The sequence below is a fragment of the Dipteris shenzhenensis genome, chromosome 30 (assembly GCF_047967505.1).
Source record: "Dipteris shenzhenensis isolate YYH24624 ecotype China chromosome 30, Dip_SZ_1.0, whole genome shotgun sequence".
In the NCBI taxonomy this organism is placed as follows: Eukaryota; Viridiplantae; Streptophyta; class Polypodiopsida; order Gleicheniales; family Dipteridaceae; genus Dipteris; species Dipteris shenzhenensis.
The window spans coordinates 47,218,299-47,234,040 of NC_141625.1; the positions used below are offsets into that span (position 1 = coordinate 47,218,299).

General features: G+C 41.9%; 1 protein-coding gene across 1 annotated transcript in view; it reads right to left on the reverse strand.

Moving 5' to 3' along the window:
* Positions 1-306: 306 nt before the first annotated feature.
* LOC147882232 (kinesin-like protein KIN-14I) overlaps positions 307-15,742 on the reverse strand; it is a 47,213-nt gene continuing 31,777 nt past the window's right edge. The window contains exons 15-23 of the mRNA XM_087401298.1: positions 5,694-5,831; positions 5,396-5,590; positions 5,115-5,241; positions 4,729-4,931; positions 4,350-4,532; positions 4,143-4,238; positions 3,407-3,604; positions 2,994-3,265; positions 307-917 (exon numbers count right to left, since the gene is read on the reverse strand). Coding sequence (XP_087257424.1) covers positions 734-917; positions 2,994-3,265; positions 3,407-3,604; positions 4,143-4,238; positions 4,350-4,532; positions 4,729-4,931; positions 5,115-5,241; positions 5,396-5,590; positions 5,694-5,831 — 1,596 coding nt within the window. The 3' untranslated portion in view covers positions 307-733. The remainder of the gene's footprint in view (positions 918-2,993; positions 3,266-3,406; positions 3,605-4,142; positions 4,239-4,349; positions 4,533-4,728; positions 4,932-5,114; positions 5,242-5,395; positions 5,591-5,693; positions 5,832-15,742) is intronic.

Genomic DNA, 15,742 nt, shown 5'->3' on the forward strand with positions numbered 1-15,742 from the left:
TTTATCAAAGCTCATCCATGACACCAAACATGAGTCCCATGGAAGTTATATTTGGGTTTATTGCCAATTTTCCCTCTACACTTACAACTAAATTTCAACTTGAAATGCATCGATTATAAGAGATACCCGTAGCTTCTCTACTATGCTTCCAATTTGTTGACACTTCTTACAAATCATTAAACAAAACAGTTTAGTCAGATACAATAACCATATTTGCATACCTAATTTGTGTAAAATTGACTAAAATAAGAAGCACATCTCAATCCTTCAATATTTGTCAATCTTATCCAATAGTGATGCAAGGATCTCTAGTAACAATAGTGAAGTATGTTCTTGAATCCTACCTTTTTAACGAAGAAAAAGGGTTGTGTATAGGTTGAAAATAACTTATGAACAAACATTTTTTGTTACAAGAGGGTGGGAGCAAGCCCTATAGGCAATGACAAGTTTTCATACCCTTGTACTGCAACATTGCCAAAAATATTACACTAACTATGTTATGGTCCTCGAACCGTTTGAATGACAAGGGTTAAATTTGATAATATGTTGAAATTGAAATTGAGCAGAGAACTAGACGGAGACATGGTCATATTCATACAATAAATCAGCCATAAGCAGGAACCTTTCGCTTCAAAACTTAAGCCTCAGCAAGATGACCTTGACAACTAAAAGCCGAGTGCAGAGACATTTTTCCACTGCCTATTCCAGGAAGAATACTCAATTTGAACGGTTATCATCTGCCAGGACCTTTTTCTTTTACGCGCCTTTCCTCTGTAATCTCTTCAAGCTCCTCTTCGTCTGGTCTTTTGCCAGCTTGCTCCTTCCAGTAACCAACTAGCTTCTTTAAGCGGATTACCTCCTTTGAAGCAGTGTTTTTACTCGCATCATTTATAATTGAGCGCACTCTTGTTGCATAGCTGGGACATGGCAATGAGAACCAAAAGATGACTACGTTAAAATAAAACCTTGAATCGCTTAAAACATCCTTAGAAATATGTGGTGCAATGAACAGTAATATGAATCATAGAATCTTGCTTTCCAAATCATGGGCCTTTTAACTTTTCTGCAAGAAAAAAAGTTCATTTCAACAACTGGCAAATGCACATCTGAAAGAATTTCTTAGAATCTATCAAGCTTAGTGTGCAAACAATATGTCAAGATAAAGTGCCTTTGTAGCATATTGTCTACGCTCTTAACCTTGAGAGGTCGACCAACCCCCTACAGAAGCTAGATAAGCCCCCATCTAATGACCCTCTACTCCAATGAATACTTTGAAGAAAATATACCTTTGTAAGACTAGAATAAGTCCAATCATACAAATTTAGAAATTTTGTTGTTCTAAAGATCAAAAATCTACAAAGGAAAAAAAAAAAAAAAAAAGAGAGAAAATGAAAGAGAAGAAAAAAGAGGTAAACAAAAACTTTTGTGAAAAGCAAAAGGAAGACATACTAAGCAAGCAAAGCAACACTTATGTCGTCATCAGTGCCCAAGCATAAGCAGCTATACTGGGTTTCTAAAGACCCGCGGAGTCTCTTGGGCAAACCCAGTGCTTACTAAAATACGTCAAATAAACAATAGAGAATGAAAACAAGAAATAAAGAAGAAACGAAGCAGGTGACTTAAGCAAAAATAAACAAGCAAGTCAAGAAACAAAAACTTCCAAAAAACTAGAAACTCTCTCTCTCTCTCTCTCTCTCTCTCTCTCTCTCTCTCTTATTTAAAACATAAAAAGTTAAATGGCACTTTACACTTATGTCTCGTTTCTGCAAAGAGGCAAAAATAAATTTCGAACTTAGAAAGCACAAGTATACTCAAACAAACTCTCTTTAGAAACTAAAAGAAAAACGGGCTATTCAGCTCCCCGCTTTTTGTTTTCAGCTTACGTTCAATCATTCTAAACAAGCCTAAGGCCGAAACACCATAGAAAAAAGACTTCATATCTAAGAATGTGCGAACTTTTTTCATTATTTTCCTTGGATTATACCTCTTGTGTAATAGTAAAGTGATCAAATTACTACATTGAGTGATAAAAGCCTCCTTAGTTGTACAAAGGCGGGAAAATCTATGGAATTGGGAAGAAATGACTCCATATTTTGCCAAATCAGAAATGATCGAGTCAATGTGAGGCATTTTTATAATGTGTAAACCACTATATTCAGGTTGTTCACGTTTATCGTATATATCAACCTCTAATCCTATGGTAGATTGAGAAAGTCTAAGATCTAAGAAAATACAAGAATCCCCTCTTGAAGTGCATGACTGCCATTGTAGTCATACTGCATGACTGCCATTGTAGACACCCTGAGTAGTGGTCCAGTTACATGTCACTCACATCAAGTTGCACTTGCTAGCACTTAAACCATCTTCATTATGGCAATGAAAGAATATTTGTAGCAGGTCTTCAAGTTGGGCCTATCAGTTGTGTCTCGTAAGTTGTGGACACGGGGGGTAGAATTATATCACAAATCATAGCCTCTTGGACAAGGCATGGAAGATGCAGACATCCCAGCAACTGATTTCAAAGAGTTACTGTTAGAATGTTGGTCATGGTTGGCCCTTGGTATGCTATACTCTAGTACCAACCACCTGGCATATCATGTATTCCCTAATAACCAGGACAGATTTCATTTACTAGCATAGCATAAGTAGCGGTTGACCTTTACAGCAGCCCTCTTACAAAACTTATCAATGGTATGCCATTCATATGCTCGTACCTGAACCCTACCTGACATATCATGCATCCCTAACAATCAGGGCAGTTTTTGTACTAGCATAATTGGCAGTTGACCCTTACAATCCCCTCATATGAAGCTTGACTAGTAAGCCAAGAGGGATTAAGTAAGCCACATTCATACCATCACAAAGATAATGCTCTTTTTCTTCAAAGGTTGGAGTAAGCCAGATACACATCCTCAGCAATATCATAAAAAATTATGCCATTTACAGTCTTCCTATAGCTTCTTACATTTCAATTTTCCAGAGAGTTCTCTTACCTGAGTGAATTATGAGTTTCATCAAGATTTAAGTCAGCTGGAGATATATTGACGATCATTAGTGTCTTTGCATTGCCACCAAGAGAGTCACTCATAAGCATTGTCAACTTGTGGTTTCGGTATGGAATATGTTGCGTCTCTGTGGACAGTGCACTGATGACATCGCCTAGTGCAGACAAGGATTTGTTTATGCTCTGAGCCTCTTTTAGCTGCTCCCCAGTTGATCCCGACTTTTTTATCCTCTCAGATCCAGCCAAATCAACAAAGCTCAGCTGGCATCAAACAGAAACACATTCCATAAATCTGCACATGATATGATAAAAATGCATCTCTATTAAAGTGTACTGAAAAGTACCAGATTATTTCTAAATTACGAGTCTATCATGATAAGCACAATACGAGCAAGAAGTCACCTTCCCCTTCACTTGCACTTGTGTTTGGAGATTGGTGCTCTCAATAACAACTGAAAGTATAAGGTGGGATCTTGAACTTTCTGCATTCATCTGTGTTCCAGATGTATGCCGTTTCTCCAGACCTTTAGCGACAACTGCTTCCAGCTCCTCTCTTGTGGATATTGATAGAACTGTAGCATTCTCTACAACAACTAAACCCTGTACAACAAAACAAATAAGTACGAATTCTTCTAAAACACAAGACTTTGATGACCAAGAGCGCTGTAGAAACTTTTGTGCAAATGGAAATTTGATCAACACAGTGAGGCATCTCAGTGCAAAATATCATCAAGCAGCTTAACAATTGAAAGCTACTGCATTGTGAAGATCCTATCATCCCTGATGCACTTCCAAACATTCAAGGCAGGCGGTAAAGAGAACTTGTCAGCTGAGCAGATAAACCACTGTATCACGACCCCACAGAAACACATTACCAACATCTTTACTGGATTAAATCTGACTTGAATCTTTGTTCAACTAGACGATATAAGAGAAACAATTTTCAAATAGCCTGCACTCATGCTCATAAACATGTTTGATCACTAAACAACTTAAGTTCTTTTTTCATTTTCTATAAGAAAAACCTAGACCATTAAAGTAATCTATTTAATGTCAAGTTTTTGTTCCTTATAATAGGCCAGAGTACTGCCACCAAACCTTTAAAAGTTTGTATTCTCAACTTGATGTTTAATTATACCTTTGAGTCTTTCTTCACTTCAAGTTTCTGCCTCTTTCCATGCTTTGGCAACAATAAATCGACCAGGGTATCCTGATAAAGTTCTACCATGTATGCCTGTGTCATATCCACAAACATACATCAGAAAGCTGACATGTTGAAAAGTAACACCAATCATTTCCTTCTGACAGCCGTGCTCCTGAACCAGTACTTTTGTGCGGAGCTCACCTTAAGTGTAAAAGAAAACTTGTTGCTATCTCTCTTTAATATCTTGAAGAGTTCTTCAGTTGCTCTAGGAGTGAGACCAAGATTACCCTCTGAACCATATATTGTAAAGGTTTTACCAGATCCAGTCTGCCCATAAGCAAATATACACACATTGTACCCATCCACCGCTGACTGTACCAGATACTGCAGCAATTCCATAAATGATCTTATTAGACACTTGTAAAGTCTATGCTTGAAAAAATCAAAATCTCCCCACAAATTAAATCCCTTTTTCAGCAGCATTTCCCCAAGCCAAACACCCTAACCAAACAAAACAGAGAATATGGAATTCAAACGTTGCTAATCCCATTGCGAGTAAATAAAAAAGTTTAAGATACACCTTTGTGTTCTCAAATATCTGTTCCTGGGTGGCATCACCATCAAAAATGTGATCAAACTGGTGCTGCTTTGGTTTGTCATCTTTCCAAGGGTGCTCCAAAGTGAACTCATCAGAAGAGGTCAATACCACTTTTTGTCCCTCCAGTCTCTCCTTCTCACTAAGCGGTCTCCAACGAGCATAGACTCTGATTTTCCCTTTCATATCTGAAAAATTCAGGCTTGTTACATTTATCAAAATGTCCTAGCCTTGACTAACCATAGCACACACTAGACAAGATTATAGAAAGTGCCATGATAGACAAAGTTTCATGAAAATCAAGTTCAACATAGCAACGAAATATATGTGCGCACAAGAAAAGAAACAAAGAAAACATCACACCAATCTACCTTCCATCATATTAAAATAGCGTTTTCTAAGAACTTGCTCCTCTTTGTATAGTGCTTCAAGCTCAACCAACTGCTCTGCTTGCTTTTTCAAGATTGAAGCAGTTTGAGCATTTTTCCTGTCAATATCCTGTCACATGAGGGACAATACACTCTTAGAGTCCCTAGATGGTCAATGAGACCTTACAGGGTTCTGCGATTGGACAAGCAAGGCTTTTTTGAGAAAAGCATTGGGACAACCACCAACCAAAATTGACTGACATATGAGAACCAAAGGACTCCACCTCTTTCATCTCTCTTAGCTCTTCAAGCTCCTTCAGGCTTCCCTGCAATGCCTCCAGTTCTGAGGTGCGAAGAGCAAGCAGAGACTCCGCTACACTGAATTCCTGTGTCTGCTCTGTCAACTTCTTCTCTAATTCCGCTATCCTTGATCTAAGAGAGTCACGCTCTTGTGCAAACTTCCTTTCTAAATTCTGAGTCTGCAGAGAACATATTCAGCCCTCTTTAAATTCTTGAAAATACTTTGCGTAATCTAGTTAGCAATGTCGAAATTCACGCATCCCTCAGAGATGAACCATATACCTCATTCAGCTTCTTCGATTCAGCCCGGCCAAACTTCTGATCAAGTAGTTGCTTTTCATTTGTTAGCTTTTTTACTGTCCCTTGTGCTGAACGTAACTCATCTGTTCGGATTTTCAATTGATTTTGAAGATCAATGACCTGCATAACCAATAATTCACATTCAACGCATGTACAAGGATCCACAGGTGCATGTGCACGCATGCCAAATAAATTTGTTATGAAGCGTCTTCAGAATACACAGAATACTGTACAAGAGGTCTTAGATACCCAGTCTGAAGCATATGACAAAATAGACAATCCATGAAAGTCTGAAGGGAGACGAAAACTGGGCGTTTCGTGCAAAGACAAGAATGTCAACTCATATCCAAGCAGATGAGCCTATTTCAAAATTTAGGGGTCTGATTCGAAACAAAAGTATTGAAATTTTCATACCAGGCAGCTATGTTGGTAAAAATAAATACGATCATGGTCTAATTGACCTTATTCTGATCTCTTTCACCCACAAGAGGTTCAGGCCATTTTCATCATGTTGGGGTAAAGGCACATTGCCACCCCTTTATTAAAGATATGACACCTATGACTGTCTTAAGACAGTCATAGGGTAAAAAAACCTAATCCTAATAAAACCTATGAGTTTGTGGTGTGGCTCATCACTTCACACCCGCATCTTTGTGTCACTTCTCTCTCTCACTCTCTCCCCATTGTACTTCTCCCCCTTTCCTTCCCTCTCAACTGGTATCAGAGCCAGCCTCACTCCCTCCCTACCCCTGCCTACCTCTCCCTCTACCCCCTCGGGACTTGTGCCCTTGGCATTGCGCAGGCAGCTCGGGCTACAGCGGGATAGCGAGGGCAGCAGCACGGGCTGCAGCGGGGCGGCGCGGAACAACGCTAGCAGCCTGCGTCAGGGCAGGGCGGCGCGGAACAGCGCCAGCAGCTGCAACAGCAGCAGCTAGCTGTGTGCAGCACCGGAGCGCACCTACGCAGCCTCAGGGCCTTGAACAGGGCGGCGCGCAGGCAGAGCAGGCACGCGTGTACGGACGTACGGCCGTCCGTACCGCCGTACGGACACCGTACAGGCGTCCATACTGTACGGACGCTGCCGTACGTACAGGGAGCTGCGTCAGGAACTTTTTCGTCAAGGAGCTGCGTCAGGGAAGAGCATTTCAGAAATTTTTTTTTCTCTCTGTTCTGGGATTTCGTACCCTGCACAAGTACACAGGTACAGCAGGTACAGTGCTACCAGTACACAAGTACAGCACCTTTTCTTTGGGGAAAGAAGGAAAAGAGAGAGCATTCCCGGCTATTCAGTTCTTCAAACTGTGTTTTTTGAGGTACAGCAAGTACACTCTTGTCCCTCGTGCTTGAGGTGACTAGTACCACAGTGTGTGGTGGTTGCACAGTTATCTTGTTTCGGGAAGGTAATGCCTTGATTTTGCAGAGGACTTTTATGCTTTTGCTGAGTGCAAATCTCAGCTTTTGGGTGACATTTTTAAAGGGCTTTGCCTGGAAGCTTATGCAGTGTATGCCTTGAGGCAGTGTGGAGCCAGGGAGCCCACATTGGTCTTGTTTCCGCAGTGTATTCAGTGACATTTCTACAGGTCACATTTTGTGTACGACACCTTGGAAAATCTCAGTTGAGCAACGCTTGGCCAGGGCGGATCCAGTTTACTCGGTCCCTAACTGTCCATAGTTGACAGTGCTCAAAAGATTTTCTCTTCAGTGTTTGTACGTTGGGATCTGTGTTGTTATTGTGTACACAGGGCTGTTTATGCATTGCATTGTCAGGTGAAAGTGCCAGGAAAGCGCTGCATTTTGCATGCTACCTCAGTGTTGAGGTGTTTTTTTTTCACTTGGTACAGGTGTCAAATCAAAGGGCTTTTGCCCAGATTTTGCTTGAGAGCACTTGGGTTACTGTTTGAGACCTTCAGATGCCTTTTATCCCCTTGGCAGAAGGGTGATTGCTTGGGATTTGTCTCATTTTCTGTTGCAGATTTGTGACAGGCTGAAGTGTCTGGAGCCTCTTTTTCAGTGAACAAAACAGTGTATGACAAGTGGTTTATGCATATAAAATCAGTGCAATACCTCATCTGAGGTGGGAGAAGTGATCAGGACAGCAGGGTTTTGGTGCTTCGTCAGCTGATGATGCACTGTTAAAGCACTTGTGGAACAGCTGCAGCATTCTGAAATTACTGTTTTATGCCTATTTGAGCACGGTACAGTGTGTCAGGAGGTACAGTAACTGGAGGGAAATTTTTTCTGTTTTGTTGCAGATTTTTTGACAGTAAAAACAGCACTATTGTGAGTGCTCCTGGCTCTTGATAGAGCAGGTTTTTTCTGAGAAATCAGAATTTTATTCAGTCTTTTTTGACTTACAGAGAGTCAGGTACTTTCCTTATCTGATATGGCATCAGGGGGAAGTGAATCATCAATTCTGAACATAAAGAAATTGGAAGGGGCACACAATTATGCATTATGGGCAGAACAGTGTTTGAATGTACTTCTGCTTAAGAAGATTTCTAAGCCCATAAGGGTGAAGGGTGTCAAGCCATCTGGGATGTCAGATGATGAGTGGGAGGAGCTAGATCTGTCCGCGAGGGCTGCTATCATGCTTACTCTCAGTGATTCTCTTGTGTATAATGTTCAGGCTGAAAAGACCTCTTATGGCGTATGGCAGAGGCTAGCAGAGTTGTATGCCCAAAAGAGTTCAGCCAGTAAGGTGTATTGGTTGAAGAAGCTGGTTGATCTTCGCATGAAGGAAGGTACAGCTATGACCTCACACTTGAGTGAGTTCAATGCCATCTTTACACAGCTGATTGCACAGGGGTTGAACCTTGATAAGGAGTTCAAGGCTACTTTCTCGTTGTGTACACTCCCTGAGAGTTGGGACACTTTCAAGACCACCCTGTCTAATTCAAATGTCACTCTTATATATGCTGATGTAGAGAGCTCTCTCCTCATGGAGGAGATGAGCAAGAAGAATAATGCGGGCAGCAAGTCTTCAAATGCTTTGTAGGTACAGGAAAGAGGCAGGACTCAGCAGAAGGGGAGATCTGCTAGTAAGTCCAAATCCCGCAGTCAGTCCCGTGGCAAAAAGGATATTGAATGCTTTTATTGTGGCAAGAAGGGACATGTGAAGTCTAAGTGCTTCAAGTTTATACGGGATCAGAAAGCCAAGAAGGCTGAGGCAAAGGATGCAGGCAGTGGAAGCAAAGGCAAAGGCAAGGCCAAGGTAGATGACTTGGATGCAGTGAATGTTGCAGCAGAGGACAGTGACAGTGACAAACATGATGTTCTATGCTCTTCTGCTGTAATTGCACATACTTTGGTTATTGATGGCCATGACATGCACACCTGGCTCTTGGATTCAGGTGCTTCTTTTCATGTTACTCCTCATAGGGAGTGGTTTACTTCCTACACAGGTACTCATTCAAATACTTGGGTATTGAAATCCCCGCCAATAATAGATGGAACAGCTGTGTGCAACAGAGACTTGATGCAGGATGGGCAAAATACTTCCAATTTGAAAATGAGTGCAACAATAGCAATACGAGAAGGTGGCAAGTACGAAATATGATCTTTGGGGCATATGTGATACAGACAGTACTCTACGGAGTAGAGGTATGGGGTGGGAGTATATCTCCATCAACGTGGAATGAGATAGAGAAAATGCAAAAGTCTTTCATTAGGAGGCACCTGGGCATCAAGGCTACTACACCATACTCTTTGTTACTCCTAGAGACAGGATGTATACCCATAGAGCTACATGCTCTGAAGAGAGTACTCAGATATATCACACAGGTCAAGTGCATGGATAATGAAAGGCTACCAAAGAGAGCATGGAATGAAAGTCAGAAGCTTCAAAAGACAAACAAGGGCAAGATTTTGACATCCGGATGGGCACAGGACCTAAAAAAATGGTTCAAGAAGTGGGAAGTAGAAGAGTATTTAAACTACTCTTCAGAGGAGATTGATGAAGAGGCTTTTCATTATGACCTGCTGAATGCACTACACAGGAAATGGCAAACAGCAGAAAACAAAGATAAATTTGAGTACTATCGCACATATATCAACCCCGAATATTGGTCAATTTATACAGGAAGGGAGACAACAACGCAGAAGTACATATGTACACCTATAGCAGTGCATAAACGGAGGGCTTTAGCCTCACTTCGCACCCGATCACACCAGCTGCAAATAGAAACAGGGGGATGGAAAAAGATGCCAAGGGAGAGTAGAATATGCCAACTATGTGATCAAGGTATGGTTGAAACAGAAGAACACATGGTAATGATATGCCCTCACTATGCACACATTAGGGAAGAGTTCATGGAGTTGTTCACCTTGGGAACAACTATGCATGTCAGATTGCAGGGATTGGCAGTATACAGATAGTATTCCCTGATAAACGCATATTTATGCTTGATGGTGTTCGCCATGTGCCGCAAATCAAGAAAAATCTGATTAGCACTAGCTTGTTGGATGACAGTGGTTACCACACCACATTTGGGGATTCCAAATGGGTGATTACTGATGGCCAGGTTGTAGTGGCTGAGGGTTTTAAGAGTGATACCTTGTACCCTCTTTATGTTTCCAGTGTAGGTAATCATGTTGTTGCCATAACCGAGCTGCCAAAGGTTTCATTGTGGCATAGCCGGTTGGGACACATGTCCGTTAAAGGAATGCAAGAACTGTCACGTTTGGGTTATATGCCGTCTTTTTCATTTTCAGATTTGCCTACTTGTGATCATTGCATATTTGGCAAGCATTCTATGACTCCTCATAAGAGGAGAACTCCCAAAAATAGAGCACCGCTTGATCTAGTGCACACTGATTTGTGTGAGATGCCACAGTTATCACTAGGGGGTGCAAAGTATTTCATTACTTTTATTGATGATGCCACACGCAAAGTGTGGGTCTATTTCTTGAAGCATAAGAGCGATGCCTTAGATGCTTTCAAGAAGTTTGTCACTCAAGTTGAGAATCGGACAGGTCGCAGGCTGAATTGCCTCAGATCCGATAATGGGGGTGAGTATGTGTCTCATGCTTTTGTGCAGTTTTGCGAAGCTAAGGGCATTAAACAGGAACTCACAACCCCTCATAATGCATCTCAAAATGGTGTAAGTGAGCGGATGAATCGAACTATTCAGGAGAAGGTTCGATGTATGTTGTCTTATGCTGCATTGCCCCATGGCTTTTGGGCAGAAGCCGTGCAAACAGCAGTTCACATAATCAACAGGTCTCCTAACAAGGCTTTGGAGTTGAAAGTGCCAGAAGAGGTGTGGTCTGGCAAGCCACCTTCATATAAGCACTTACGTGTGTTTGGCTGCGAGTGCTTTGCTCATATACGCAAAGAACTGCGCACCAAACTGGAGCCAAAGTCTTCCAGATGCATCTTTATGGGTTATGGTGACGAAGGTGAAATGGGGTACAGGTTATGGGATCCCGTTAAACGGAAGATTATACGCAGCAATGATGTCATCTTTAAAGAGGATAGTGTACACAAAGAACCCGTGCAACCTGTGGAATACAGGAGGGTTATTTATGATGATGTCGGACAGCAAAGAATGCCCATTTATATGCAGCAGCAGGCTGCTGCAGATAACCCTGTTCAAGAGGGCTGAAAATCAGCCAGATAATCTTGCCAATGATGCACCACTGAATATGCCAGCAAATGGGGCTGTAGAACAGCCAGATATGGTGGTACAGCCACCCGTCATGCATGACGAACAGGCTAGACAGCAGCCTAATCCGGAACATTTTGTTAGGAGGAGCACTCGTGTACAACGGCCTCCTGACAGGTTTATTCCAGGAGCCAATAATGTGGCTGATTTTATTATGCTGACAGATTGTGGTGAGCCTTCCAGCTTCAAGGAAGCTAAGGGAAGAACAGAGAAAAAGAAGTGGGAGAAAGCCATGCAGTCAGAAATGGACTCCCTACTTCAAAATGATACATGGGACTTGGTGCAGCTACCTGCAGGCAGAAAGGTTTTGCCATGCAAGTGGGTTTACAAAGTCAAAGTGGATTCAAATGCTTTACCGAGGTATAAGGCCAGATTGGTTGCCAAGGGATTTAAGCAGGAGAAGGGCATTGACTTTGATGAGATCTTTTCTCCTGTAGTCAAGATGACTACTTTGAGAGCGGTGTTAGCTCTTGTTGCTCATGAGGACATGGATTTATGTCAGATGGATGTGAAGACTGCTTTTCTTCACGGAGATCTTCATGATGAGATCTATATGAGTCAGCCGGAGGGATATGCTGTTAAAGGGAAAGAGCAGCTTGTGTATAAGCTCAAGAGGAGCTTGTATGGACTCAAGCAGGCACCAAGAGAATGGTACAAGAAGTTTGATGCCTTCATGCAGTCCCAAGGGTATCACAGGTGTAAGACCGATCATTGCTTGTACACTAAACGGGCAAAGGATGGCAGTTTGATGCTACTCATTCTATATGTGGATGACATGCTGATTGCCAGTAAATCTCAGCTTGAGATTAGTGCTTTAAAGAAACAACTGCATAAGTCTTTTGACATGAAAGACTTGGGTGATGCAAACCATATTCTTGGCATGCGGATTACTCGTGACAGGTCCAAGGGACTTTTGTTTCTGTCACAAAAGGAGTACATTGACAAAGTACTGCAGAGGTTTAAAATGGAGGGGGGGAAGTCTATTAGTACCCCGTTGCCTCCACATTTAAAACTCAGCAGTAAGGATAGCCCCAGATCAGATGATGATAAGGCTGAAATGGCCAAGGTTCCGTATGCATCTGCAGTTGGTTCTTTGATGTATGCCATGGTTGCCACTCGTCCGGATATTGCTTTTGCGGTGGGAGTCATCAGCAGGTATATGGCAAATCCAGGCAAGCGGCACTGGGAAGCAGTGAAAGGTGTCTTGAGGTATCTCAAAGGTACCAAAGACTTGTGCATATGCTATGGTAGGCAAAATGCATTGGTGCATGGTTTTACAGATTCAGACTATGCAGGGAATGCAGATAACCGGAAGTCTACTACCGGTTATATTTTCACTTTTGCAGGAGGTGCTATATCATGGGTGTCTCGGTTGCAGAAATGCATTGCACTGTCAACTACTGAAGCTGAATATGTTGCAGCCACTGAGGCTTGCAAGGAAGCAATATGGCTTACTCGGCTGGTGGGAGATTTGGGCATTACAGGAGATATGCCAGTTTTGCATTGTGATAGTCAGAGTGCTATCATGTTGGCAAAGAATCCGATCTTTCATCAAAAGACCAAGCACATAGATGTGAAATATCATTTCATCAGGGAGGTACTGGAGGACAAGCCACTTGAGCTTGTGAAGGTGCATACTGATGATAATCCTGCAGATTTGCTCACTAAGAGCTTGCCTACAGAGCAGTTTGCACATTGCCGCCACATCATGGGATTAGGATGAGACCATTATTATTTTATGGTCTTGTATACAGTAACTGTATATTGCTGTAATTTTTATTCTTTTCTCCCCTTTAGGCACATTGGCCTTTAGGTGGGAGGTTGTTGGGGTAAAGGCACATTGCCACCCCTTTATTAAAGATATGACACCTATGACTGTCTTAAGACAGTCATAGGGTGAAAAAACCTAATCCTAATAAAACCTATGAGTTTGTAGTGTGGCTCATCACTTCACACCCGCATCTTTGTGTCACTTCTCTCTCTCACTCTCTCCCCATTGTACTTCTCCCCCTTTCCTTCCCTCTCACATCATTGCTTAGGGCATTCATTGCATGTGTGCGTGCGGGCACGCATGAGAGAGAGAGAGAGAGAGAGACTATATGTAGGTATGTATATAAACATATATTCATATATATATGTGTGTGTGTGTATACATACATACATATGTACAAAGAAGATATTTCATTTCGAAGAATGTAGATTCATGCTGTCCTAAGCATAGAGCTACTACTCAAAACTAGAAGCAATAATAAAACACGTCTTACTAGGACGAAGGAAGGTCTCCAAGAGAACGAGCATCCCAGAGAGACCGATACAACGATGATCGGAAATAGAAAAAAACATCTACTAAAGATGCTCATACAATCAAATGATATGAGCATGATACACACATTTTTCTTTTGGTGAAGTCCAATTAGAGTTGTATTACAACTTGCAACCCCTTAAAAGAAGGGGGAAGCAATTACAAGATCAAAAAATGTCATTATACAACAAATATGTACTCCTTGGTGGGGAAAGGAATTGAGAGTACTAACAATCCAATGGGCTCGCAAGCAATCAACGCAAGATTGCCTAAAAACAATGCCCCTAAAGAGAGAGACACTATGAAAGAGAGGGTCTCCAAACTCTCTGGTTGTGCTCCTTCCATATAGTTTAGAGAGCCCAAAAGCAAACCCAATAGAAGAAATGCTCATAGCCTCTGGCCTGGACAGGCTACCATCCGAAAATCCAAAAATGCCTTCCAAAAGTAGCATCAAGAAAATGGAGCACTAACAACCGTTGCAGAAAGAATAAGAAATCTCTGGAGTGAGGACAACGCCAGAAGATGTGGTTCACAGATTCCCATAGCGCGGGACATCTGTGACAGTGAGAAGGGCCAACATGTCTACAAGCCAAAAGCTGCCCAATAGGAAATACTCCTCAAATTACTCTCCAAAAGAAAACATGTTTCTGATGAGGAAGTTTTGAATTCCAAATGAGCCTCAATTTGTTCCTCCACCTATGGGCATGATACACACACACTTTTTTTTGTAGTGAAAACTTTGAATGCTTTCAAGCGAAAATGTCCATGTAAGACAAATATACATCCTGATCTATGCAGTGAGTTTGCAAACTTTCGAAGGGCGATTGTTGCATAGAACGACTAGAAAAACAAAAGTAGAAAAAACTGGATCACCAAAGACTCTGAGATTTCTAGCTTTCCAAAGAGTCTAGAGTGCCCAGTAGCGAACCCAGGTTAAGAACAAATCAAACTCCGATCCCAAACAACCAGAAAAGCTTGCCAAAAGCAGCCTGAGAAAATCTCAATCTCAATCCGTGCCAAAGGATGCCCAAGAAGTTCTGTGTCTCAGGGCAATGCCAAGAGATATGAGATACAGATTCCCTGGGAGCTAAACACCAACGACAGATAGCTAGAGCAATACGTCTGCATGATAAAAGCTGTCTAGACGGAACAACCCTTAACAGAACACACCATAAAAAGACTTGTTGGCGTAATGGAACCTTGGAGTGCCAAATCTATTTTAATCTCTTTCTCCACCATAAAAAGACTTGTTGGTGTAATGGAACCTTGGAGTGCCAAATCTGTGGTGCAAGCCTCTATATAATATCTGGGAGATACGTGTTACCAACATGTTAGAGATAAGCTTGTATATCACAGGCATCAAGGTTATTGGCCTCCAATCCAACACATGCTTGCATAGCGGCTTCTTAGGAACCAAACGCAGCAGATCTTCCTTCCGAGAAGAGGGTAAAGAAGCAAAAAGCCAAGCATCATTGATCATGTGCAAAAGAACAGGACTCAGTTGGTCCCAAAATTCAGCAAAAAATTCCACCGTAAGGCCATCACAACCAAGGGATTTTTAACATCCCACTTTAGCTAATGCCCATTTGAGCTCATGATCTGTGAATGGCGATCTGCCTCCTCAAAAGAGAGAATTGGATGGACATGACGAAGAAAAGCATCTCTAGCAACAAGCTCAGCAAAGAAGAGGGCTGAGGGGCAGCAAACAAATCTGCAACATAATGCTGAACCACCTCATCAAGCTGTCGATTATTTATTGTCCAAGAATCATCTGGGCGCAAAATACGATGCAGAGAATGCATTCTACAGGAGGTATGGAGGCTTTTTAAAAAAGATTTCGATGAACAACTGTATCCTGCATGGCTTTTTGGCAAGAGCAAAGCTGCCATTTTCTCAATTTCCTTTGAACAATTAAGAGCAGCTTGAAATTCTAGTTTGCTCACTGGAAGACAATCCATGTTGCTGCACCACAGCAGTAAAACGTTGAATCTGAACCTTAGCATCAGCCACTTTGCACCATAAATCACCCAGATAACATGTACCACATTCTTTGTGTTGGAAAGGTC